The sequence below is a fragment of the Elephas maximus genome, chromosome 21 (assembly GCF_024166365.1).
Source record: "Elephas maximus indicus isolate mEleMax1 chromosome 21, mEleMax1 primary haplotype, whole genome shotgun sequence".
NCBI classification, from domain to species: Eukaryota; Metazoa; Chordata; class Mammalia; order Proboscidea; family Elephantidae; genus Elephas; species Elephas maximus.
Genome location: NC_064839.1, coordinates 8,917,952 through 8,944,985, shown reverse-complemented (window position 1 = coordinate 8,944,985; position 27,034 = coordinate 8,917,952). Strand labels below are relative to the sequence as shown.

Sequence of the window (27,034 nt, the reverse complement as noted above, 5' to 3'; positions counted from 1 at the left end):
TTTTGGTGTTGTAAGCCTGGAAAATTACATAAGCTAGACTTTCTAATGACAGGGAATCTGAAAAGATAAGCAGACTTGGTAACTTGAACAGGGGAAGGGTAGCTCATTCAGAGGGATCAATTTTCTCTTCTAAGAAAGGACCGTTGACTAGCGGTGTCCCTGAGGAAAGAAAATGGGTAAAGGTGGGCATTGGGCCTGCCACTTCATCTTTTGGTGGAAGTCTCCTTATAGACAGAATATGGGGTGAGATGCATCAAGTGTTGACTGGTACTAGAGGAAAAGGAAAAGTCTTACGTTAGGGTAGACAACCCATGCCTCAAAAGGAAGCTGGCATTTATCTGACATAAATTTCCTGGGTGTTTCCTATGTGCCAGGCTGAGTGTTAGGTACCAGAGGAGAATCAAAGACAAATAAGACATAGACACTATCTTCAAGTTGCTTACACTATCACAGTGCAGTAGAGGAGACAGGTGCTAATTTAAGTGACACAAATAAGTCTAGATTTCGGAGTGCTTCTCAAATGCCCCAGGATAGATGCAAAGAGGGAGGGAAGGAGACTGTTACATTAAAACAAATGTTTTAATGGTGTGCTGTCCTTCACAAGGAGGACACTTCCAATGAACTACGTCACAGAGGTCACACAGATGTTTTGAGGTGTTTTCTTCCTAGAGATGATATGGCTTTTGTAGAACAAAACTTGTGAATAAAAGCTTGCATCAGTCAAATGGCTATGCTGGACTTAGTAACTCATTCATAGGAGATCAAATCCCAAACTCCCACTTCATCGGTTCTTTGTTTCAATTAAATTAACTGAACTAGGTAATCCTAGTGTACATACAATTAATGTCAGCAGAAGTTTTCATGATTCCTTGTCTTCTTATCTACAGGTTTAATGTGGAAGAAAAATGACTGAGAAAAAAAATACATTTCACACAAACTAAGTTAGCTGCATATGAGATATGTAGCATTTAAAAATTATTTTAGCTCTAAAACAGGCAAATGATATCTCCTTGAAAATGGCAAAGGAGGGGAGTCAGTTAAATGGATGATAAAAAGTATGCAAATGTACAAGACACTACTGCAAGAAACCAGGAGAGACCTACATTAGTGGAAAAACACACCTTGCTCATGGACAGGGAAACCCAACATTGTGAAAATGTCAGTTCTACCCAAAGTGATCTACGGATACAATGCAATCTCGATCCAAATTCCAACTTTTTTTAACAAGATGGAGAAACAAATCACCACCTTCCTATGGAAAGGGAAGAGGCCTTGGATAAGTAAAGCATTACCGAAAAAGAGGAACAAACTGGGAGGCCTCACACTACCTGATTTTAGAATCTATTATACCACCATGGTAGTCAAATCAGCCTGGTACTGGTACAACAACAGATACACAGACCAGTGGAACGGAATTGAGAATCCAGATGTAAATTTATCCACCTATGAGCAGCTGATATTTGACAAATGCCCAAAGTCCATTAAATGGGGAAAAGAAAGTCTCTTTAACAAATGGTGCTGGTATAACTGGATATCCGTCTGCAAAAAAATTAAACAAGACCCATACTTCATACCATGTACAAAAACTAACTCAAAATAGATCAAAGACCTAAATATAAAATCTAAAATGATAAAGATCATGGAAGACAAAACAGGGACAATGCTAGGAGTCCTAATATATGGCATAAACAGAACACAAACCATAACTAACAATGCACAAACACCAGACGAAAAACCAGATAACTGGGAGCTCCTAAAAATCAAACACTTATGTTCATCAATAGACTTCACCAAAAGAGTAAAAAGACAACCTACAGACCAGGGAAAAATTTTTGGCTATGACATATCTGATCAGGGTCTAATCTCTAAAATCTACAAACCCACCCAGGAACCCAGTGCCGTACAAGATACTGCAAAAACTTAACTACAAAAAGACAACCCAATTCAAAAATGGGCAGAGGATATGAATGGGCACTTCACTAAAGAAGACATTCAGGTAGCTAACAGATACATGAGGAAATGTTCAGGATCATTAGCCATTAGAGAAATGCAAATCAAAACTACAATGAGATTCCTTCTTAACCCGACAAGGCTAGCATTAATCCAAAAAACACAAAATAAATGTTGCAGAGGTTATGCAGAGACTGGAACACTTATACACTGCTGGTGGGAAAGTAAAATGGTACAGGATCTTCGGAAATCGATTTGGCGGTTCCTTAAAAAGCTAGAAATAGAAGTACTATAAGATCCAGCAGTCCCACTCCTTGGAATGTATCCTAGGGAAATGAGGCTCTCACACAAATATGTGCACACCCATGTTCACTGCAGCACTATTCACAACAGCAAAAAGGTGGAAACAACCTAAATGGGCAGCTCCTTTCCAGAGGCAGGACGAGAAGGCAGAAAAGGACAGGAGCTGGTTGAATGGACATGGGAAACCAAGGGTGGAAAGGGGGTGTGTGTTGTCACATTATAGGGATTGCAAATAGGGTCACATAACAATATGTGTATAAATTTTTATTTGAGAAATTAACTTAAGCTGTAAACTTTCACCTAAAGCACAATTAAAAAAAAAAAGAAGTATGGAAATGGTTTAGACTTAGATATCAGTATTCTGTGGCTTCATTAGCAACGAGATGAGAGTTACTCTTAGTTCATCCAAATAAGAGCGAATTTGCTGGCTGAAGAAAAGATCATGTGTTCTGTCATTTTCATCTCAAACAAACCTCCCAAAACTTATCCCCCACCCTTTTGCTTTTCTGTGTTCAGCTACTTATTTATACCCATTTGAAACATGTAACAGATACTTCTGTGATGTATATGTAACATTTTGTTAACAAACGAACTGACATGACTGTCTTGATGTGGCTCTAACAGTAACACATTAAAAAGCTCTCACCTTCTAACACCAACTCATGACAAAACTCTCAGCAAACTAGGAATAAAGGGGAACTCCCTGAACTTGGTACACAGCATCTATATAAAACCCACAGCTACCATCAACTTACTGGTGAAAGATAGAATGCTTCCCCCTAAGACTGAAACAAGGTAAGGCTGTCCACTCTCACAGCTTACATTGAACACAGTACTGGAAGTTTCAGCCAGCACAACAAAAATAAATAAAATGCACACAGATTTGAAAGGAAGAAATAAAACTGTTCCTACTTGCAGATGTTTTGACTGTCTACATAAAAAACTCCAAAGAATCTACAAAAAAATTCCTAGATTCAAAAAAGGAGTTCAGCAAGGTCGCAGGGTACAAGATTAACATGTAGAAATCAACTGCATTTCTACGTACTAACTACAAACATGTGGGAACCTAAGTAAAAAACACAGTAACCTTTACCATCACTACCAAAAAGATTCAATATTCAGGTGCACAGGTAACAAAGCAGGCAAAGGATCTCCATGGTGAACACAGGGCAGGTGGAGGTGACAGCTCGCATGGCTGGGGACTGGTTACACTGAGCAAACAGCAAATATACTGGGAGTAGCAAGAGCCAGGTTTCTCACTGCCTTATTTGCAAACACAGAAAGGGTTGGCCAGAAGCCCAGAGTGTTGTCTTAGATGGGAAATGGAGGTACTGGTATAAATTCATGGTTTTACAATATATAGGAACATAAAGAGATATAAAATAGTCACAGGTGTGTGTAGGTGCGTGAACACATACCTGCATCTCCTAGCTCTGTACCTTGAGAAAGCCCTGAAGAAATGACAGCCTAGTAGCACACAGCACCCTGAGTACCAGAACTTGGCTTTTAAACATTGTCTTGTATTAAAAGGAACCAGGGTCTCTTGGAGAACTGCCTGACTCCAAGGTTGGTGAGAGGGAACCACAAGATGAGCCTGGAGTAACAGCTTGCTGTGCCAGAGAACATGTCAAAATCATGTGGGAACCAGCTTGAAGGGGCTCCTACTGCCCCCACGGGGAACAATTTGAGCATCAAATCAGATGGTATTAATGGATTATAACCCACTGAATAAAATACGAATGCATGAACCTATACTAACAAAAACAAACGTATCCATTGAAAACACTATGCTGAGTGAAGTAAGTTAGAGACAGAAGGACAAATATCGTAGGATCCTGCTGACATGAACTACGCAGAATAGGCAAATGCATAGAAACCAGAGTTCATTAGTGGTTGTCAGGGGTGGGAGGGAGGAGGGAGTGGGCGTTATGGGGAGGGGTGGTGGGAGGGAGGAGGGAGTGGGTGTTACGGGGGAGAGGGAGGGAGGAGGGAATGGGTGTTATATACGGAGGGGTGGTGGGAGGGAGGAGGGAGCAGGTGTTATCGGGGAGGGAAGAGGGAGTGGGTGTTATGGGGTAGAGAAGAGGGAGTGGGTGTTATAGGAGGGGGCAGATGAAGGGAGGGGGAGTGGGCATTATGGGGAGGGGCAGGGGGAGCGGGCGTTATGTGGAGGGGCAGAGGGAGGGAGGGGGAGTGGGCGTTATGGGGAGGGGGAGTGGGTGTTATGGGGGGGCAGAGGGAGGGAGGAGGGGGTGGGCGTTATGGGGAGGGGCAGAGGGAGGGAGGGGGAGTGGGTGTTATGTGGAGCGGCAGAGAGAGGGAGGGGGAGTGGGTGTTATGGGGGGGCAGAGGGAGGGAGGAGGGGGTGGGCGTTATGGGGGAGGCGCACTGAGTTTCCATCTGGGGTGACGTAAGCCTCTGGAAATAGTGGTGATGGCAGCACAACATGGTCGATGGACTTAATGTCACTGAACTGTATACTTAAAAACTGACAAAATGGTCAGCTTTTTGTTACATATATGTTTTTACCACCATAAAATTAAAATAAAAAATGAATATATAAAAAAAATAGCAGAGACGTGAAAGACCTTTCTTACAGTAGAATGCCAAGTAATAAATCAGCTATCGCATAGAAGGCTGATTCAAGCAGAAGTCGTCAACGGACTCCAGGTAGATTGGCAAAGAGAAATTTGATGAGGAATAGGATAGGAAAATAATATCAGAATATCTCTCCACAAAACACTAATCTAGTACACGGGGGGAAAACAGCAAATTTAAGGTGGAGAAACCTGGTGGTCACCAACACGACCAGGTGATGAAGGCTACCCTCACAGGGAGCAGACAGGCCAATACCACGTGCCTGCTGAGACGTGTACTGTGTCAGTTCTGCATCTCCAGGCATTCCCGCAAAGACTGCATGGCCTGAATGGGGTACTGAGGAAACGCAGGTCAACCTGCAGGATGGAAGGTCAGCTATTCTTTTAAACCGATAAGGATATCAAAACCAGGAAATGGACTGTTTCAGATGAAGAAGTCTGAAGAGATGTGACAACAAACTGTGGTAGGTATTCATGGACAGGATGGAGGGAAAGAAAGAACAAAGAGACCTTGTTGGGAGTGTTACTGGAATGTGAACAGCATCCGTGTACAAGACAGTAGTGTACGGATACTGGTTTCCTGATATGGAGGGCTGTATGCAGGTTACACAGGAATGTGTCCTTGCTTTTCGAAAAACACATACTAGACTAGGGGGTGGGGGAGAAGGAAAGAGAGAGACAGAGAATACAAAATTAAATGTTAATAACAGGAGTCCCTGGGTGGTACAAATGGTTACCCGGTTTGGTGGCTAACTGAAGGGTGTGTGGTTCAAGGCCACCTAGAGGCACCTCAGAAGAAAGGCCTGGTGATCTACTTCTGAAAAACCAGTCGTTGTAAACCTCGCGGAGCAAAGCCTTAACTCTGACACGCGTGGGGTTGCCACACGCTGGGACTGACTTCACTGCAACTGGTTATTTAACAAGAAACATCAAAGAAATACTCACCAATGACTTTAACAAAATACGCATCTGCTTCAAAGTTGTTTTTCAGTGTATGGATGGCAAAATCATTCTTTGTGTACCCTTTACTTAGTACCACAATGTCCAGGATACCCTAGAAAAAACAAAAATGAAAATGATGAGTACAATCTGCTGGACTGACTTGAAAAATGGTCACTACAATGAATGGTATATTTATCAGGTAAACGCAAACTTTATTTATTCAACCTGATGTTTAAAAAAAGATTAACCCCAAACCCAAACTTGCTGCTGTGAAGTCGATTCCAACTCATAGTTAAAAAAAAAAAAAAAAATTATATAACTTTGAATAATAAAATACAAAGAACATCTGTAATTTGAGCCCCTGAAGAGCATTCAGTGTACGTCCTCCTAGCCGTATTTCGTGGCTTCGGAAGCGCTGGGGCGTGGACCGCCGGACTGTCTTCAGCCCTCGGGGGAGACCTTTCAGTCTGCGGCTCGCCGCTACTGCGGACGACAGGGTTTCCGTGTGTGTGTGTGTGTGTGTGTGTGTGTTCTAAAACAGGGAAGAAGTCTATGATTGCCCTGCCCCCATCAAAAAGCTGTGTTCATATAAAGTACTTTCCTTTGCCTCTTTAGTGAGGTTGATTATTTATCATAGTTTTTTCATGTTAGCCATTTGTGTTTTCTGTAAATTGACTATGTTCTTTTTTTCTAGAGGGACTTTTTAAGTGACTTAAGTCAGTTTAAATGTGCCCTTTTTATATCAAGGAGATGAATTATTTTTTTTCAAAGCAAGTTTATTTCCTAGATTTAAAAAGTTTTAAATTTTATTCATGATACTTTTGATGTACAGAAATTAAAAATTGATTTGTGGTCAATTCTGGTGATTTTTTTCCTTTGTGATTCTTTTTTTTGGCCGTTACTTTTATACTTGGAATGCCAATGTGACATAACCTAAGACTTGACAGTAGGAGACACGGAGGAAAACAAGAACCTGGATAACTCCCATGACTGAGAATCAGCTCCTTAAAAAAAAGCAACACAAAACCAAATGGGCATCTACGTTTTTAAAATAATCATTATTTTGCAAGAATATATTGTTACATATTGACTCTTGAATTCAACACATTTTTTTCAAAGGTTATTACTCCTATTCCCAACACTCTGAGTGGCAAACTGGCTTTCGGTTATTACTCCTATTCCCAACACTCTGAGTGGCAAACTGGCTTTCACTTTAGAAAGGGGGAAATAGGACCCTGGGAGTCTCTCACAAGGTAACCTGGCTCAAGGACCTGTGGCAAGAGATACCACCACCCGTCTGTCAGTGTGTCCTACTGTGGTGGCTTGTGCTATGCTGTGATGCTGGAAGCTATACAGGGTCACCCGTGCAGGACATGTTTCAGTGGATCTTCCAGGCTAGGAAAAAAGGCCTGACAATCTACTTTTGAAAATCATCAATGAAAACCCAAAGGATCACAACCAGCTCTGCCTAGAGAGTAGAATTCAAAAGGGAGCACTTCATAACATGAGTACTGTCTGTCTGATATGGTGCTGGAAGATAAGCCCCCCTAGGTTGGAAGGCACTCAAAATACATAGTGACCACGACAATGGACTCTATGCCAACAACTGTGAAGACGGTACAGGCCTGGGCAACATTTTGTTTTGTACATGGGGTCGCCAGCGTCAGAGCTGATTTGATGGCAACTAACAACAACAACGAGCTCATGACGTTAAAGGGTCATACTGAACTCATTCTGATCTCATGTAAGCTCATGGGTCTATTACTGCTGGCTGTGTTTCTTCTGCTGCTGAACGTGCAGATTTGGTCTCAGAGCTGATTCCCCAGTGGTTTAATGCAAATAAGTGCAAAATGGGATACGGGCGTTTTCATATTTCACCGAACCAATCAGCCAATGGCGTGTCAGTTCCCTCTGCCTTTAACATTAAAAAACACTTTCCTTAATTAACCCATTTGCTCTTATTATCTCATGTATGTTTTCTGGTCAAACAGGGTGAAAATGAAAGCACAAACTCAAGTGAGATGAGGTGGATGGAATCAGACCCTCAAACACCCAAAATCAAAGCTCTGCACTCACGTCCTCGTAAATGTCAAAGAAAGTGGCGACCACGGCATCCCTGATCTGGTTTAGGTTCGACAGATCCCAGTAGACTTTAAACATACGGTGCGCCCCCTCGCAGCTTGCATTGTTACAAGGGACGTTCTCCAGTAAGAAGGCCTGCTGGTTGCTGTAAGACACAGAAGGGGTGTTTAGTTACTGCTGGGACACACCGATGTGCAGCGTCAGCTGTGCTGTACTTCCTAGAACCAGAGAAGGTGGTAAAGGGTATACATACAGGAAATCATACTAAACGACCTGCAAATGTTATTGATTATTGTACTGTGTCATGTTGTTGATAGTCACCGTCGGGCCGATTCTGACTCAGGAGACCCACGTACCTCAGCATGGAATTGTGCTCCACAGGGTTTTCCAGGCTGTGACCTTTTAGAAGTGGATCGCCAGGCCCGTCTCCCAAGGTTTCTCTGGGTGGGTTTGAACTACTAATCTTTTGGCTAGTAGTTGAGTGCTTAACCGTTTGCACCATCAGGGGACTCGAGGTACCGTATCATACCAAACTTAAACTGCTGGCTACCCTTCATCAGCTGCCTCTGGCAAAAATCCTCTGCCGGTTGACTGCTCTGACATGAAGTTTCCAAGTCCATCCCCTCTTCCTCTCCCGCCACTCCAGCCACTGACCCCGAGTTCCATTATGGAACCCCAGACACTGTCATCATCCCTTCAGATGTCTACTGCTCCTCAGATGAGTACCTGCATTTTTAACTGCAGGCTCCTGGTATTCCCAGCTGTCCTGTCAGGTGGCAGGGTAGATATTACCCAGGGCATTTCAGGTAACAGAAGTGCCGCAGTTCTCCTACAGGTGGTAGGGTAGATATTACCCAGGGCATTTCAGGTAACAGAAGTGCCGCAGTTCTCCTACAGGTGGTAGGGTAGATGTTACCCAGGGCATTTCAGGTAACAGAAGCGCCGCGGTTCTCCTACAGGTGGTAGGGTAGATGTTACCCAGGGCATTTCAGGTAACAGAAGCACCGCGGTTCTCCTACAGGTGGCAGGGTAGATGTTACCCAGGGCATTTCAGGTAACAGAAGCGCCGCGGTTCTCCTACAGGTGGCAGGGTAGATGTTACCCAGGGCATTTCAGGTAAGAGAAGTGCCGCAGTTCTCCTACAGGTGGTAGGGTAGATGTTACCCAGGGCATTTCAGGTAACAGAAGTGCCACAGTTCTCCTACAGGTGGTAGGGTAGGTATTACCCAGGGCATTTCACGTAACAGAAGTGCCGGATTCTCCTACAGGTGGTAGGGTAGGTATTACCCAGGGCATTTCACGTAACAGAAGTGCCGGATTCTCCTACAGGTGGTAGGGTAGGTATTACCCAGGGCATTTCAGGTAACAGAAGTGCCGCAGTTCTCCTACAGTGAGGTCGCCCCTTTTCAATCCTATTGTACAAAGTTGGTTACGAGCTTTAGATTCTCGAGACAGATTACCACAAAGAAAAAGCAACTGCTGATGAGTTCATTCCGCTTCATGGAGTCAGGTTACTTAGATTTAAGTCCTGGCTCTGTCATTTAGCAGCTGTGTGATCTTCGGCAGGTGATTTAACCTCTCTAAGACCCAGAATCTCATTTGTAAACTAAGTAATAAGAGTACTTCCTCAGAGAATTGTTGTGACGATGAAATGAAACACTGCACGGAAGCTATTGAGAACAATCCCTGGCACTCAGTTGGTACTCGGTAAAAGTGTTGATATTCTCATCATTCTTTGTCTAGTGCAACACAATACCATGTAAACATATTCCCTTTAGGTATAGAAGTAACTTTTGTAAATAATGTGATTTTACATAGTGGCTCCTATACATAGGTATTTTCCAATATATATTGGTTCCCTCTATGCACACAGAAAATAATAGATTTTATTTAGGTCTTAAATTTTATTACTGCACAATTTTTCTCTAATGTTTTAAATAAATAAATACTATATATATATATATTTTTATATAAAGATAGCGTCCACAGGGGATTGGTTCCAGGACCTGCGTGAATACCAAACTCTGTGGAGGATGCTCAAGTCCCTTATATAACATGGCATAGTGTTTGCATATAACCTATGCACATCCTCCTGTATACCTTAAATCCTGTCTAGATGACTTAGCATACCTAAAAAAAAAAAAAAAATGACAACGTAAATGCCATGTAAATGGTTGTGATGTTTTACGATTTAGGGAATAATGACAAGACGTGAGACAAACAATGCTCAGTCGAGTGCTGGAGAGAGACTGAGGACCATGAGATGGTGGCAGGCTACAGCAGGGGATGCGGCTACACATCCTTTCATTTGCGTGGACTCAGTGGAGTGCTGGGCAAGCGGCAATTGCAAAGTTTGCTTTTGGAACTTCCTTTTTTGTTTGAGTATTTCTGATCTGCAGCTGGTTGGATCTGCAGAGGCAGAACTTGTAGATACGGAGGGCCGGCTGTACTACTTTGGGTCTAGGTGATTTGGAAAAGACAAAAGGCTACACTGTACTAAACTAGACACCGTGGTGGTACAGTGCTTAAGTGCTTGGTTGCTAACTAAAGGTCAGCAGTTCGAATCCACCAGCCACTCCTTGGAAACCCTATGGGGCAGCTGTACTCTGTCCTAGAGGAGAACTATGAGTCAGAATTGACTTGATCACAATAGGCTTTTTGGTTTGGTACTAAAGTAATACATCCAAGTATGTACAAAATATTCAGTTTGTATGATACACTAAATATATGATTAGCTTCAAATTATTTTTTAGCTAAAACATCGCCAACACAAATAGTATCAAAATAAAGGAGTAAAACTCCTAGACCGTAATATTTACCTGAAAAACTTCGAGGTCAATTTGCTGAAGACATTATTTTCCCACTAGAAGTAATAAATGATTTCTCTTCTGTCTCCACCCTAATAATTGATTCTTAATTCTAATTTATAATATTCTTTTCCAGGTACCTTACCCATCCAACCTTTTTAGCTAAACAATTTTACTAGCTATTTCATAGAGATGCAGTGTATTCTATTTTGTTATTAAATTAAAACACGAGAACAAGTGATAAAGACATCCTTTCCACAATCTTCTATAAACAATGCATCATACTGGCCAACCGATCAACCTTCAGAGTGAGCCTGTATCAGTGGTTTCCCTTTCAAAGTTACTGCATGGAATTTCATGATTTGCTTTAACTCTGGTCACAATTCCAAATATACAACACCCTTAATGCAGCTGCAGAATTTAAAATGCCATCTTAATTGTTGATATGAGTTTGTAAAGGTTATAAATGCCACGCGCCACTGTTTTTCTCTTGGAGCTCACTAACTACGTTGATTTTCTATATATCGATGTTTATGTGTTCCATTTCATTTTTGATGATTTCCAATTTTCCTAGATTCATACTTCGTATGTTCCACATTCCGATAATTAATGGATGTTTGCAGCTGTTTCTTCTCCTTTTGAGTCATGTCACATCAACAAATGAAGGTCCCAAAAGCTTGACTCCATCCACGTCACAAAGGTGGATTCTCCTTTGAGGAGACAGCTCTTCCCCAGTAGTCTTTTCACTACTTTCCAACTTGGGGGGGCTCATCTTCCAGCACTATATCAGACCATGTTCCACTGCTATTCATGAGGCTTTCACAGGCTAGTTCTTTTCAGAAGTAAACCACTGGGTCCTTCTTCCTAGTCCGTCTTAGTCTGGAAGCTCAGCTGAAACCTATCCACCATGTGTCTGTCAGTTTGTCGTACTGTGGGGCCTTGTGTGTTGCTATGATGCTGGAAGCTATGCCACCCATATTCAAATACCAGCAGAGTGAATAATAATAACCTCCCCAAATGACCCAATTAAAAAATTAGCTAAGAATCTGAATAGACATTTCTCCAAAGAAGATATACAAATGGCCAATAAACCCATGAAAAGACACTCAACTGCTTTAGCTATCAGGGAAATGCAAATCAAACCACTTCACACCTACGAGAATGCTTAAAATAAAAAAGACAGATAAGTGTTGACCAGAATGTGGAGAACTGGAACCTTCATGTATGGCTGGTGGTAATGTAAAATGCTGCAACTACTTTGGAAATGCGTCTGGCGATTCCTCAGAAGATTAAACACAGAGTTCCCATTTGACACAGTAACTCCATTCCTAGGTATACACCAAGAGAAATAAAAATGTATATCCATACACAGCTTTTATACTAATGTTCCTAGCAAATTTATAATAGCCAAAAGGTAGAAACTATCCAAATCTCCGTAACTGATGACTAAACAAAATGTAGTATATCCTTACAGTGGAATATTATTGTGCAGCGGTAAGAGCTCGGCTGTTAACTACAAGGTTTACAGGGTGGCGGGCTGGATGGGAGTATCGGGAAGGATGGCTAAGAGGAGCCAGGTTTCTTAGGGTAATTAGAACGGTCTAAAATTGACTGCAGTGACTGGTGAATTGTATGGTATGTCAATTACACCTCAGTAAAGCTCTAAACTCAAAAAAAAAAAAAAAAAGGAAATTTTAACCAGTTTAAAAACAAAACAAAGCAAAACAAAAGAAAATGTGGGACATGTTTTACCTTCAAGTGGCATAACACGTAAATGAACGTATCAAATGCCACTGCTCTGAAGAGGCTGATATTCGTATCCCTAGGTGTGCAGCCTTTTGAGGCTGGTTTTAATTGTTCTTCAAAGGCCATAAAATCTGTTTTGTTTCCCAACACACTACCAACTTGACAAGTTTGGCGATTGTAGGTTGTTCATGTGCTATGTATCTGTCTTTTCTCTAATCAAGAAAGGTAGTTGATGGATCATTTCACTGAGAATCTGATTTTCTCCCTGGCTGTTCTCAGTGCATCTGTCTACTTGAGTCATCACTGCCCCCAGTGAGTTCTGCTCTTCTAGAATGCCCTCAACTCCATCCCTCTTAATTCCCCAATTTCATTATCAGCCTAAGTTCACATGGAAGGAAAAGTGCTTCGATTTGGGGATATATCTATCTTTCTACATAAACTCTGGGAAAGGCAGTTCTAGACATAAAAGAAAAACAAATCAAAAAGAAACAATTGTTTTTGAATTGCTACCCTGAAACCAATGTTGCCAGCAATTGGTAAATGCAGAATCCTCAGTAAAGCTAATATAACAAAATAAAACTCCCACTTTGAAATACTAAAAATTATTGAAGTATCTCTGTAATATAGAGTAATGACAATTATAAATGTGCAAATAAGGTAATAAGCTTGATATTAAAAGTAAAGTTCACTTGAGCTCTGGGAAAAAGTAATACATTTATTCCCCAGAGAGTATCTAGGATATGAGTTTCATGGGCTGATAGTAAATGTTTCTTGAGTGAAAGAGGGAAGCAAGCATCTTTTGCAGAGCAAGGCCAATTGAAAAGGAAAATTTAATGGGACATAAGACTCAATGCTAAAGGTTTCTGTTAAATAAGTGGTTAGAAAAGATTTACTATATTTTATCGTTATTCAAAAGTGTTCCTTATATTGGTTAACTTGGTGGCAACTGAAACATTTTCTTTCTTATTATTGTTCTCAGGAGCCACTGAGTCAGTTCCAACTCATAGTGGCCCTACGTAGAACAGAACGAAACACTGCCAAGTCCTGTGCCATCCTCACAATTGTTGCTATGTGCTATGTTTGAGCCCATGTTGCAGCCACTGTGTCAATCCGTCTTGTTGAAGGTCTTCCTCTTTTTCACTGACCCTCTACTTTACCAAGCACGGTGTCCTTCTCCAGAGACTGGTCCCTCCTGATAACATGCCCAAAGTACCTGAGATGAAAGTCTCGCCATCTTTGCTTCTTAAGAGCATTCTGGCTATACTTCTTTCAAGACAGACTTGTTCTTCTGGCAATCCATGGTATGTTCAATATTCTTTGCCAACATCATAATTCAAATGCATTTTTGTTTCTTCTTCAGTCTTTCTTATTAACTGTCCACCTTTTGTAAGCATATGAGGTGAATGAAAATACCATGGCTTGGGTCAGGCTCATCTTGGTCATCAAAATACCATCTTTGCTTTTCAACACTTTAAAGAGAGAGGTCTTTTGCAGCAGATTTGTCCAATGCAATGTGTCATTTGATTTCTTGACTGCTGTTTCCATGGGTGTTGACTGGGAACCCAAGTAAAATGAAATCCTTGACAACTTCAATACTTTCTCCATTTATCATGATGTTGCTTATTGATTTAGTTGTGAGGATTTTTGTTTTTGTTATGTCGAGGTGTAATTCATACTGATGGCTGTAGTCTTATAGGTATTGTAATATTTGCATCTTTTCTTTTTTAAAATGACAGGATATTCAGATTTTAAGAGTGAGAAATTCATGAACATACAACTTGTGAAGTACACATCCAGAAAGAACGAAGACTGATTATACTAGTCTTTGTTTAGTTGGTAACACTGTAGGATGCAGGGTTGAGAAAGATAAGGGGGAAGGGAGAGAGGAAATGATGAGAGAGATGGGAAGATGAAGGATGTCTTCCACATTTTCTGGTTTGAGTGACTGGTTGAGTAATGGTACCACCAACTGATACAGAAAGTACAAAAAGAAGAGGTTTAGAGGAGAGAAGATGTTTTCAGGTTTGGGGTACCAGGGGTGGAGCATCTGGGGGACGGGTCCATCACAGAGTTGTATATATAAGTGTAAGGCCCAGGTTCAGAGATTTAAAAGTCTTGAGCTTGTAAGTTGTAATTAAAATGGCCAAAATTAATGAAGAACATGCAAATAGGATGTTCTTAATTTAAGATGGCCCACAGGAAAAGGAGTCCTCAGAAGAAAAAGAGTAGGAACACTCAGAGAGGATACAGAGAGAACCAGTAGAGTTTCAGGAGAAAGCCATTAATAGCCAGATACAGACAAGAGTCTGGAGACATAAAGATGGTGAAGTGTCCACCGGATTTGTCAAGTAGAAGTTACTGGCACTGGATGAGATCTTCAGTAGAGTGGACTGAGCTGAAGCTAGACTGTAGCAGGTTAAGGGTGATGTTGAGGTAATAAAGTTGAGACAGTTATCCAGAATCACAATCAAAGGTTTTCTGTTTGTTTTTTGTGTTTTACACTGGAGGAGATGTGTACATGTTTAAAGGAAGATTGGGGGAAAAGAGTGGAATGAGAAGATTTGGAAGACAATGGAGAAGGGATAAATGATGCTGAAAGATCCAGATGGGAAAGGTGGCATTCAAATGGAGAAGGGATCAAGCAGAGACAGACAAATCAATGAGGAAATTGTTGCAGTAACGGGGGGGGGGTGGGGGGGGTGGGGTGGGTAGAAAATGATTTGAATTAGGAAGTGGAAGTGAAAATGGAAAAGAAAAGGAGCCTGAAAATTACATTAGAAAAGAGAATTGTACCTGCCCGGTAGAGGAGAGTAAAAATTAATTTAGGCTAAAATGGTTGGAGCCAGATCACACCTTCAAGGTAAGCAAGGACATCACAAGGAAGAGGTGGATTTGAAGGGAAGGGTAACTATGACTCAGTTTGGTTTTAGATACAAGTTTGAGGAGACGACAGAACATCCACATAGCAGAGAAGAGATGATTTGAGGTAAAGGGGTAAAGGTTTTGGGAGTTATTCGCCAAGAAGCAAGACAGCTTGTGTTACAAACTTGAGTAAGAGCTGAGGGAGATAATGGGGGAGGGGGGTGAGGAGGGAGGAAGTAACATGGAGATTCCTCCTTGTGGAGTGTCTGCAAGGGACAGACAAAAGACTCAAGTCCGAAGCACAAGAAGGATCTATCTTAGAGCTGTGGAGAGAGAACTGTGGTATTCAACGTCAGAAATGAATGGTTTGCTTCAACAACGTAAGCTCTGGCTAAATATGACATCTTCCCAGGGATTTATTAAGAGTGATGCTATAAGAGAATCTACGCATCCAATAACTGAAGATTGATTAAATCAACACATGGAAATTATTAAATAACATAAAAAAGTAATATTTACTGACCTGTAAAATTGTTCATAACATGTTAAGTAAAACCTCATGAAAGGTAAGAAATCTATGTACCTCAAAACCTGTGAGACACAAGGGCTAACCACATTTAAGGTTCAATTTTATCTTCTTGGGAAAGCTTGACAACATGCTGAGTTAAGGTAATTGTGTGCCTTAAAAAAAAAAGGACAATATCCCACCAATGAAAATGCATTAAAACAAGATTAAACCTGGAATGTATACATAATCACCTATTAAATTCTTTATTAAGTGGAGAACAAAACATTCAGATAATTAAATAAAACTCTGCTAAAAGAAAAAAGCAGATGTAATACAATTAGCACTTCTATTAAACTGAGAAGTTTCTCTTTGTCAGGTCTTTCTTGGCTTTGAGTGACCCCAAGTGACCCAATTTAAGATTCAAGCTCGCACCCTAAGTTACTTTTTACCATGACTCAAAGGTGAGATAAAATTCTCTCTCCTTGGGATAATGATGGCTTTATAACTACCAACTAACGGCATACCTATGATAATGAAAACTTACAGAAAGTATCACTAATTATCTGTGACTTCTCATGTTAGGATATTCATACTAACAATTAAGTTGTGGAGTGATGAAATTATAGTAGGAAAGACCATGAGTTCAATTTATGTTCTTTGAAAAAAATCTCAGTAAGTCTGTTTAAAAATCTTGGCTATAATGCAAAAACCAATTCAAACCGAATGACGTCAAGTAGATTTTGACTCATAGCCACCCTACGGCGAAAAGGGTCTGAATTCAGGGAGTCCAGAATTCCTTTACTCTAAGAATGCTATTTCAAACTCCACAGTACACGAAAAATGGCAATTTATGTACCACCCTCAACTATGGGGCTCTACTTGGTTTCTCAAGTTAATTTATTTGGAAGAAAATGGGGCTAGGTTTCTCAGACAAAATCAGGAATGCTGCTATACTCTTGCATATAAGACCCACGACAAATAGCATTTTAAAAGCTTGACTAACATAATCAGAGGTTTTATCTAGTGAATTTTATAAACCAAATTTGTTATTTTAACTGTATTCCCTGTTTGGATTCATATTCATAAATCTTCTGCTAAGTTTTCCATTTGTACCTGAGAATGTTTCAGTTTGTTATTCTATTCTGTTTAGAGGACAATGATTATCCATTTACTGGAAAGACAATAAGTAATATATTTTCTCGGAATTTGAGAATCCCAAGCCTCTCCCTTAATTGTGCTCATAAGGAACCTGTACCTAGATCAAGAGGTAGTCGTTCAAACAGAACAAGGGGATACTGCATGGTTTAAAGTCAGGTGTGCATCAGGGCTGTATCCTTTCACCACACCTATTCAATCTGTATAAAAAAATTATTCAATCTGTATGCTTAACAAATAATCCAAAAAGCTAGACTACATGAAGAAGAATGGGGCATCAGGATTGGAGGAAGACTCATTAACAACCTGCATTATGCAGATGACACAACCTTGCTTGATGAAAATGAAGAGGACTTGAAGCACTTACTGATGAAGATCAAAGACCACAGCCTTCACTATGGATTACACCTCAGCATAAAGAAAACAAAAATCCTCATAACTGGACCAGTAAGCAACATGATAATAAACGGAGAAAAGATTGAGGTTGTCAAGAATTTCACTTTCTTTGGATCCACAACCAACACCCATGGAGCAGCAGTCAAGAAATCAAAAGATGCATTGCATTGGTCAAATCAGCAGCAAAAGATCTCTTTAAAGTGTTGAAAAGCCAAGATGTCACCCTGAAGACTAAGGTGCACCTGACCGAAGCCATGGCGTTTTCAATCGCCTCATATGCGTGCAAAAGCTGGATGATGAATCAGAAGACCGAAGAAGAACTGACACCTTTGAATTGTGGCGTTGGCAAAGAATACTGAATATGCCAGGGAGTGCCAGAAGAACCAACAAGTCTGTCTTGGAAGAAGTACAACCAAAATTGCTCCTTAGAAGCATCTCACCTACTTTGGACATGTTAACAGGAGGGATCGGTCCCTGGAGGAGGACATCAGGCTTGATAAAGCAGAGGGTCAGCAAAAAGGAGGACGGTCCTCAATGAGATGGACGGACACAGGGCTTGCAATAATGGGCTCAAGCGAAACAAGGATCATGAGGATGGTGCAGGACGGGGCAGTGTTTTGTTCTGTTGTACACCGGGCTGCTATGAGTTGGAACCAACTTGATGGCACCTAACAACAAGCTTCTCCCTTGCTATTACATTTCTTCAACTAATGTTTCTGTATTACAGACAGCACCAATTTTGATATGCCAGCTATGGGCCCAAACAAAAATGCTAGAGAGTAAGTACACAATAATAAATATTTATAAAACATGGTTATGTAAAACATGGTACCTTTTATGTAAGGGTATTGCATCTTATACACGTGTAGGTGCTCATGTCAGTAACATGAAAGTCATGTACACGCTGGAGCTGATTCATAAACATTTAACATCCTGAGAATACATATAATGCCTGGCACATGGTAGGGGATCAATATATAATCTGTTATTTAATGACTCCAGAGGTATAGTAAAAACTGTAGTATTAAAAAACTGTAGAGAATGGTATTTTCATATACAGTCTCTGCTTAATTACATAGTATAAACTATTTGTATAGAGAGAATTATAAAAATTCATATACGCATATATGGGTGACCTAATGGATTTCAAGGGTAAATCTACTATTTTTAGACTGATTTTTTGAATCTAAATTGTGATTCTACAAACAGTGACTATCTCTAGGTGATATGATTAAGGATGATTTTAATTTTTTTAATTTGTATTTTCTAAATTTTTATAATCTGTGTTTATTAGAAAAAACAAATAAAAATACTGTACTATATTTTCATTCTTTTAACTCATGCCTGCTGCTTCTGTTATATATTAAAAAATAAACTCTCCTTCTTCTCAATAAAAATATAATGTATGGTCATGAACAAGTCAATGATGCCATATAACACTACTACTGTTATAGCCCTGGCCAATACAATAAGACAAGAAAAAGAAAGAAGAGATAACAATCGTATAGGAAAAGACCTAACTACATTTATCTTCAAATGAAATGAGTTATCTACTGAGGAAATCCAAGAGAATATGCTAATGATTAGAATAAAAGAACGAAGCAAGACCGGATAATATAAGATCCACATATCAAAACCAATAGTTTTCTTAAATAACAATAATAGCCATTGGAAGATAACAGAAAAATTCCATTTATAATAACAATGAAATATCTAAGTTATCAAGGAATAAATCGGATAAAAATGCGTAGGAGCTTTATGAAGAAAATAACAAAACACTACTAAAGGATATTTAAAAAAATTGTGAATAAATGTTTATGGGCTGGAAGATTCGATATCATAAACATGCCAATACTCCCCAAATCAATCCTTAAATACAGTGTAGTTCAAACCCTTCAAGGCCCATTTTTTTGTCAAGTATGAAAAACTAATTATAAAACTTATCTTGAAGAAAAAACAGATAAAAATAGCCAAACGAATTCTGAAGAGAAATTTACATTGGAGTGTTTTACCTCTCAGATATTAAAACTTATTTTAGAGGTACAATAATTAATACAATGTGGCATCAGTGCAGAGACTGATACAAGGGCCAAGGCACCAGATTAGAAGGCCCAGAAATAGAGCTATACATACAGAGAAACTTGATCTATGACAAAGTCAGCATTATAAATCAGTGGGGGAAAAACTGACTACTCAATAAAGGCGAGATTAAAATCAGACACCTTTGACACAATGCACAAAAATAAATTTTAAGTAGATTAAAAACCTATTTGTTGAAAGCAAAATTTTAAAACTCGTACGATAAAATATGGGAAAATATTGTCGCGAGAACAGGTGATACCAGGATTGCCTAAATAGGATCACAGAAGCTTAGGATGCATATAAGACAATTTGTATTTATTCTATGAATACATTTCTAAAAATAAACTGGAGATAATTATCTTTATTCTCTGCTATGTTCTGTCACAGGAGAAGGTTCTACTGAGTCCACTGGTTATCATTAACATTGCGGTAGTTCAGAGGCAATGATTTATAAAAATACACCAGATTTTATATTCAGATGAACTGCACAGATCAAAAAGAACATAAAATTCTTTTAAAATCAGTTTATTTATTAGAAATACAATCCATGCACTTCCATTTTCCAATCATAAAAATTAAATTTAAAAATACATTTACAATGAGCACATTACCTTGAAACTTACAGAGAAAATGAGATATAGCCATGGTGACATGAAATTTTAAATGGCAGTAACAAATGAAATTGCATTCATAATCATGAATTTGAATTTCCAGGCTGCTAAGAATGAGATGACTAAGTTCAAGCCTGTGCTATCCAAAATTGGAGCCAACGGCATATGTGGCCATGGAGCACCTGAAGTGTGGCTGGTCTGAATTCAGATGTGCTGCCATGTAAAATACACAGTGAGTTTTCCAGAATTAGTACAGACATGAAAAAAAACACGTGCTAAAATATCAAAGCTGTGTTTTGAAGAATTTGTCACTTAAATGTCTTACTCTGTAAGGAGATGGCTCCGTGTGATACGCCTGCACATTTATGTATCTATTTACCTCTCAGACTTGGGAGATGTTATGGCTGAACTGTGTCCCTCAAAAATATGTGCTAGAAATTCTAACTCACACCTGTGGATATAATCTCATTTGGGAACAGGGCTTTGTTATGTTAATGAGGCCATATCCATGGAGGGCGTGTCTGAAGCCAAATTATTTTTGAGATGTACAAGGAGCAGATTTGGCAGAGGAGCAGAGATGGTGCAGACAGGCGCTCTGCCATATGAAGATGGCCAAGGAGCTGAGGAATGGAAGCTGAAAAGGGACAAGGCCTTTCCCCAGAGCAAACACAAAGGGAAAGCCTTCCCCTAGAGCCTGCGACCTGAATTCAGACTTCTAGCCTCCTAAACTGAGAGAAAGTAAAGTTCTGCTTCTTAAAGCCACCCCCTTGTGGCATTTCTGTTAAGGCAGCATTAGCAGAAGTGATGGGGCTTATGTCTCCAGTTCAAGCTCAGAACTACTCATAATCAAAGAGCATGTTAGGTAAAGAGACCAGACTTAAACTACATCCTAAAATTATACATAAAAACCAAAGACAAAGGAGATCTGTTTCAGCTTTGTTCCAGATGTTAACCAAACCCTCCCCTCTCCATGCTTCCTGACGCCGGTACGTGGAAAGGGGAGCTACCACTTATATCTGTTCCTGGGTCCTGAGGTCTGCCTGCGGGCTAAAAGCAGAGTCTTATTTAAGAGAGAGTACAAATAGAGATTTTGTATACATAAGTGTCAGTGTGTAACACACACTTTCATGTAAATAGAGAGACACAAAGAAGGCTGGGGGCATGAGGTTCACAGAGGTGTTGGTTCTGGCTGAATGATCTGAAGCAAATGTGACAAAAAGTTACTATTTCACAATCCTAGCTTTTTTATTTTTATTGCGCTTTAAGTGAAAGTTTACAAATCAAGTCGGTCAAGTCATATAAAAATTTATATGTCGTTAGGTGCCGTCCAGTCGGTTCCAACTCATACCGACCCTAGGCATAACAGAACAAAACACTGCCCGGTCCTGAGCCATCCTTAACAACATTTATGCTTGAGCTCATTGTTGCAGCAACTGTGTCAATCTACCTCACTGAGGGTCTTCCTCTTTTCTGCTGACCCTGTGCTCTGCCAAGCATGATGTCCTTCTCCAGGGACTGATCCCTCCTGACAACATGTCCAAAGTCTCGCCATCCTTGCTTCTAAGGAACATTCTGGTTGTACTTCTTCTAAGAAAGATTTGTGTGTTCTTTTGGCAGTCCATGGTATATTTAATATTCTTCGCCAACACCACAATTCAAAGGCATCAATTTTTCTTCGGTCTTTCTTATTCACGGTCCAGCTCTCGCATGTGTATGATGCGATTGAAAATACCATGGCTTAGGTCAGGTGCACCTTAGTCTTCAAGGTGACATCTTTGCTCTTCAACACTTTAAAGAGGTCCTTTGTAGCAGATTTACCCAATGCAATCGATTTCTTGACTGCTGCTTCCATGGCTGTTGATTGTGGATCCAAGTAAAATGAAATCCTTGACAACTTCAGTCTTTTCTCTGTTTATCATAATGTTGCTCATTGGTCCAGTTGTGAGGATTTTTGTTTTCTTTATGTTGAGGTGCAATCCATACTGAAGGCTGTGGTCTTTGATTTTCATTAGTATGTGCTTCAAGTCCTCTTCACTTTCAGCAAGCAAGGGTCTGTCATCTGCATAATGCAGGTTGTTAATGAATCTTCCTCTAATCCTGATGCCGAGTTCTTCTTCATATAGTCCAGCTTCTCTTATTATTTTCCCAACATACAGATTGAATAGGTACGGTGAAAGAATACAACCCTGAAGGACACCTTTCCTGACTTTAAACCAATCAATATCCCCTTGTTCTGTCCGAACAACTGCCTCTTGATCTATGTAAAGGTTCCTCATGAGCACAATTAAGTGTTCTGGAATTCCCATTCTTCCCAGTGTTATCCATAGTTTGTTATGATCCACACAGTCGAATGCCTTTGCATAGTCAATAAAACACAGGTAAACATCCTTTTAGTATTCTCTGCTTTCAGCCAGGATCCATCTGACATCAGCAATGATATCCCTGGTCCCACGTCCTCTTCTGAAACTGGCCTGAATTTCTGGCAGTTCCCAGTCAGTTGGCCAGGAAGCTGTGTTCCATATTTCTTAGCATAGACGAGTGAGCACCTCCAGCACTGCATCTGTTTGTTAAACATCTCAATTGATATTCCATCAATTCCTGCAGCCTTGTTTTTCGCCAATGCCTTCAGAGCAGCTCGGACTTCTTCCTTCAGTACCATTCGTTCCTGACCATATGCCACCTCTTGAAATGGTTGAACATCAACTAATTCTTTTTGGTATAATGACTCTGTGTATTCCTTCCATCTTCTTTTGATGCTTCCAGCGTTGTTTAATATTTTCCCCGTGGAATCCTTCACTATTGCAACACGAGGCTTGAATTTTTTCTTCAGTTCTTTCAGGTTGAGAAACGCCGAGCGTGTTCTTCCCTTTTGGTTTTCCATCTCCAGCTCTTTGCATGTCATTATAATACTTTGTCTTCTTGAGAGGCCCTTTGAACTCTTCTGTTCAGTTCTTTTACTTCATCAATTCTTCCTTTTGCTTTAGCTGCTCGATGCTCAAGAGGAAGTTTCAGAGTCTCCTCTGACATCCATCTTGGTCTTTTCTTTCCTTCCTGTCTTTTCAGTGACCTCTTCGTTTCTTCATGTATGATGTCCTCGATGTCATTCCATAACTCGTCTGGTCTGCGGTCACTAGTGTTCAATGCATCAAATCTATTCTTCAGAAGGTCTTTAAATTCAGGTGGGATACCCTCAAGGTCATATTTTGGCTCTCGTGGACTTGCTCTGATTTTTTTCAGTTTCAGCCTGAGCTTGCATATGAGCAATTGATGGTCTGTTCCACAGTTGGCCCCTGGCCTTGTTCTGACTGATGATATTGAGCTTTTCCATCGTCTCTTTCCACAGATGTAGTGAATTTGATTTCTGTGTGTTCCATCTGGCCAGGTCCATGTGTATAGTCACTGTTTATGTTGGTGAAAGAAGGTATTTGGAATGAAGTTGTTGGTCTTGCAAAATTCTATCATTTGGTCACTGGCATTGCTTCTATCACCAAAGCCATATTTTCCAACTACTGATCCTTCTTCTTTCTTTCCAACTTTTGCATTCCAATCGCCAGTAATTATCAATGCATCTTGATTGCATGTTTGATCAATTTCAGACTGCTGCAGCTGATAAAAATCTTCTATTTCTTTATCTTTGGTCCTAGCGGTTGGTGCGTAAATTTGAATTACAGTCGTATTAACTGGTCTTCCTTGTAGGTGTGTGGATATTATCCTATCACTGACAGCGTTGTACTTCAGGATAGATCCTGAAAGGTTCTTTTTGACAATGAACGCAACACCATTCCTCTTCAAGTTGTCATTCCCAGCATAGTAGACTATATTATTGTCTGATTCAAAATGGCCAATACCAGTCCATTTCAGCTCACTAATGCCTAGGATATCGATGTTTATGTGTTCCATTTCATTTTTGATGATTTCCAATTTTCCTAGATTCATACTTCATACATTTATGTGCAAATTTATATACACCTTGCTATATACTCCTAATTGCTCTCCCTCTAATGAGACAGCACACTCCTTCCCTCCACTCTCTCTTTTCATGTCCATTCCACCAGTTTCTGACCCCCTCTGCCCTCTCATCTCCCCTCCAGACAGGAGATGCCATCATAGACTCATGTGTCCACTTGATCCAAGAAGCTCATTCTTCAGCATCTTTTTCTATCCCATCGTCCAGTCCAATCCGTCTGAAGAGTGGGCTTTGGGAATTGTTCTCGTCTTGGGCTAACAGAAGGTCTGGGGGCCATGACCACTGGGTTCCTTCTAGTCTCAGTCAGACCATTAAGTCTGGTCTTTTTATGAGAATTTGGGGTCTGCATCCCACTGCTCTCCTGCTCCCTCAGCGGTTCTCTGTTGTGTTCCCTATCAGGGCAGTCATCAGTCGTAGCTGGGTCCCATCTAGTTCTTCTTGTCTCAGGCTGATGTCGTCTCTGGTTTATGTGGCCCTTTCTGTCTCTTGGGCTCATAATTTACCTTGTGTCCTTGGTGTTCTTCACTCTCCTTTGTTCTAGGTGGGTTGAGACCAACTGATGCATCTTATATGGCCTCTTGCTGGTGTTTAAGGCCCCAGACGCCACTCTCCAAAGTGGGATGCAGAATGTTTTAATAGATTTTATTATGCCAGTTGACTTAGATGTCCCCTGAAACCATGGTCCCCAAACCCCGCCCGTGCTACGCTGGCCTTCAAAGCATTCAGTTTATGCTAGAAACTTCTTTGCTTTTGGTTTAGTCCAGTTGTGCTGAACTCTCCTGTATTGTGTGTTGTCTTTCCCTTCACCTAAAGTAGTGCTTATCTACCATCTAATTAGTGAATACAGTTTTCCCTCCCCCCCTTGTAACCATCAAAGAATATTTTCTGTTTAAACTATTCCTCAAATTCTTATAATAGTGGTTTTATACAATATTTGTCCTTTTGCAAGTGACTAATTTCACTCAGCATAATGCCTTACAGATTCTTCCATGTTATGAAATGTTTCACAGATTCATCTCTGTTCTTTATCAATGGTAGTATTCCATTGTGTAAATATGCCATAATTTATCCATTAATCTGTTGATGGGCACCTTGGTTGCTTCCATCTTTTTGCTATTGTAAACAGTGCTGCAATGAACATGGATGCGCATGTATCTCTTCGTGTAAAGGCTCTTATTTCGCTAGGATATATTCCAAGGATTGGGACTGCTGGATTGTACGGTAGTTCCATTTCTAGCTTTTTAAGGTGGCACCAAATTGATTTCCAAAGTGGTTTTACCATTTTACATTCCCATCAGCAGTGTATAAGTGTTCCAGTCTCTCCACAACCTCTCCAACATTTATGAAAATTCCAGCCCTGTTGGCGTGTAGCTTTGCTTTTCTGGTGGAGATTTTAAAGGTAATTGGAAGAAGTCATTTAGAAATGCAGTTTCTTTGCGAACTTGAGGAGCTCTGACTGGTTCAGGAACAGAAGCTACAGCTGCCTGGCTCCACATTTCAGACGGTGGAGCACTACCCGTGTGTCTACCCAGGGTGGGGAGTGAGACCGTGGGAAGCGCAGGCCGACTCCTTTGTATTCCCGCCTGGACCAGCAGTTTGGCTGCTGCTCTGTTATAGAGCTGTTGCACCCAGACTTAGATGAAAAATATATCTGCATAGAAAAAAAGTTGCAGAACTGGTATTTTTGAATCTTGGATGCTGTCATTGCAGGCAAAAACCAGTAGTGGCAATGGGGAGGGAGTGAGACCAGATGTGAGGGGAAAATACTCCAGCAACTAGTGTTGATATAGTGATTATTATCAACTAATAAGAATTTTAGGTGGGTTTTAATAAGAATCACGTCACATCAAATAGTATTCACTGACACCAATGTTGTTGTGCCACCTGGGCTACTAGAGAGTAACTTAAGGTGTCGTAAATGCTTACGAAAACCTTGAAAATTTTACATTTCCTGTTTATTTCAACTTTAACCCTCAAGAAAAGTTAGGAACCAGTCTACCTCCTGGATCTTCTTTTTTGACAAGCTGAGTAGCTTTTATGAGGATAAAAACAAAGAAAATCTGTTGGTGTTATGTTGATTCTGACTCATAGCGACTCTACAGGACAGAGAACTGCTCCATAGGGTTTCCAAGGCTGTAATCTTTATGCCGTGGTGGTGCAGTGGTTAAAGTGCTTGACTGCTAATTGAAAGGTTGGAGGTTGGAACCCACCAGTTGCTCACTGCTTGGGAGAAAGATGTGGCAGTGTGCTTCCGTAAAGAGTTACAGCCTCAGAAACCCTCTGGGGCAGTTCTACTCTGTCTTTAGGGTCACTATGAGTCAGAATTGGCTCCAGAGCAGTGGGTTTGGTTTTTGGTAATCTTTACAGAAGCAGGCTGGCACATTTTTCTTCTGCAGAGCGGCTGGTGGGTTCAAACTACTGACCTTTCAATTAGCAGCCGAGCATTTTAACCACTGGGTCGCCAGGGCTCCTGTTTACGAGGATAAAATAAAAGCACCAAACCTGCTGCCATTGAGTTGAGGAGAGGCTGGTGGATAAGAACTACTGATCTTTTAGTTAGCAGACTGAGTTCTTAACCACTGTACCACCAGGGCTCCTTATGAGGATAACCCATTGCCGTTGAATCGATTTTGACTCATAGCAACCTGACAGGAGAGAGTGGAACTGTCTCATAGGGTTTCCAAGGACTGCCTGGTGGACTCAAACTGCTGGCCTTTTGGTTAGCAGCCATAGCACTTAACCACTACGCCAACAGGGTTCCAAAGTATTCATTCCACAAATATTTACTCAGCCAGGCAAGGGAGCTGTAACCATAACAGAGATGTGGTTTTTGACTTCAAGGAACTGGTGGTGTAATTGGAAAACAGACAACAATTCAAAGTGTAAGAGCCACCCAGGGATGAAGCACAGGATTCTATGGGAATATACAAGACGGGCTCTCAGGGAGGACCCCCTGAGGAGGAGAAACCTAGGTCCACAAGACGGACACTCAAGGAGGACTTCCTAAAGAGGAGAAAAGTAGGTCC

General features: G+C 40.6%; 1 protein-coding gene across 1 annotated transcript in view; it reads right to left on the bottom strand.

Annotated features, from left to right (window-relative positions):
* Positions 1-27,034, bottom strand: part of ITFG1 (integrin alpha FG-GAP repeat containing 1) — a 244,290-nt gene that overhangs the window by 71,173 nt on the left and 146,083 nt on the right. The window contains exons 11-12 of the mRNA XM_049864307.1: positions 7,869-8,019; positions 5,796-5,904 (exon numbers count right to left, since the gene is read on the bottom strand). Of these exons, the coding sequence (XP_049720264.1) occupies positions 5,796-5,904; positions 7,869-8,019 (260 nt within the window). The remainder of the gene's footprint in view (positions 1-5,795; positions 5,905-7,868; positions 8,020-27,034) is intronic.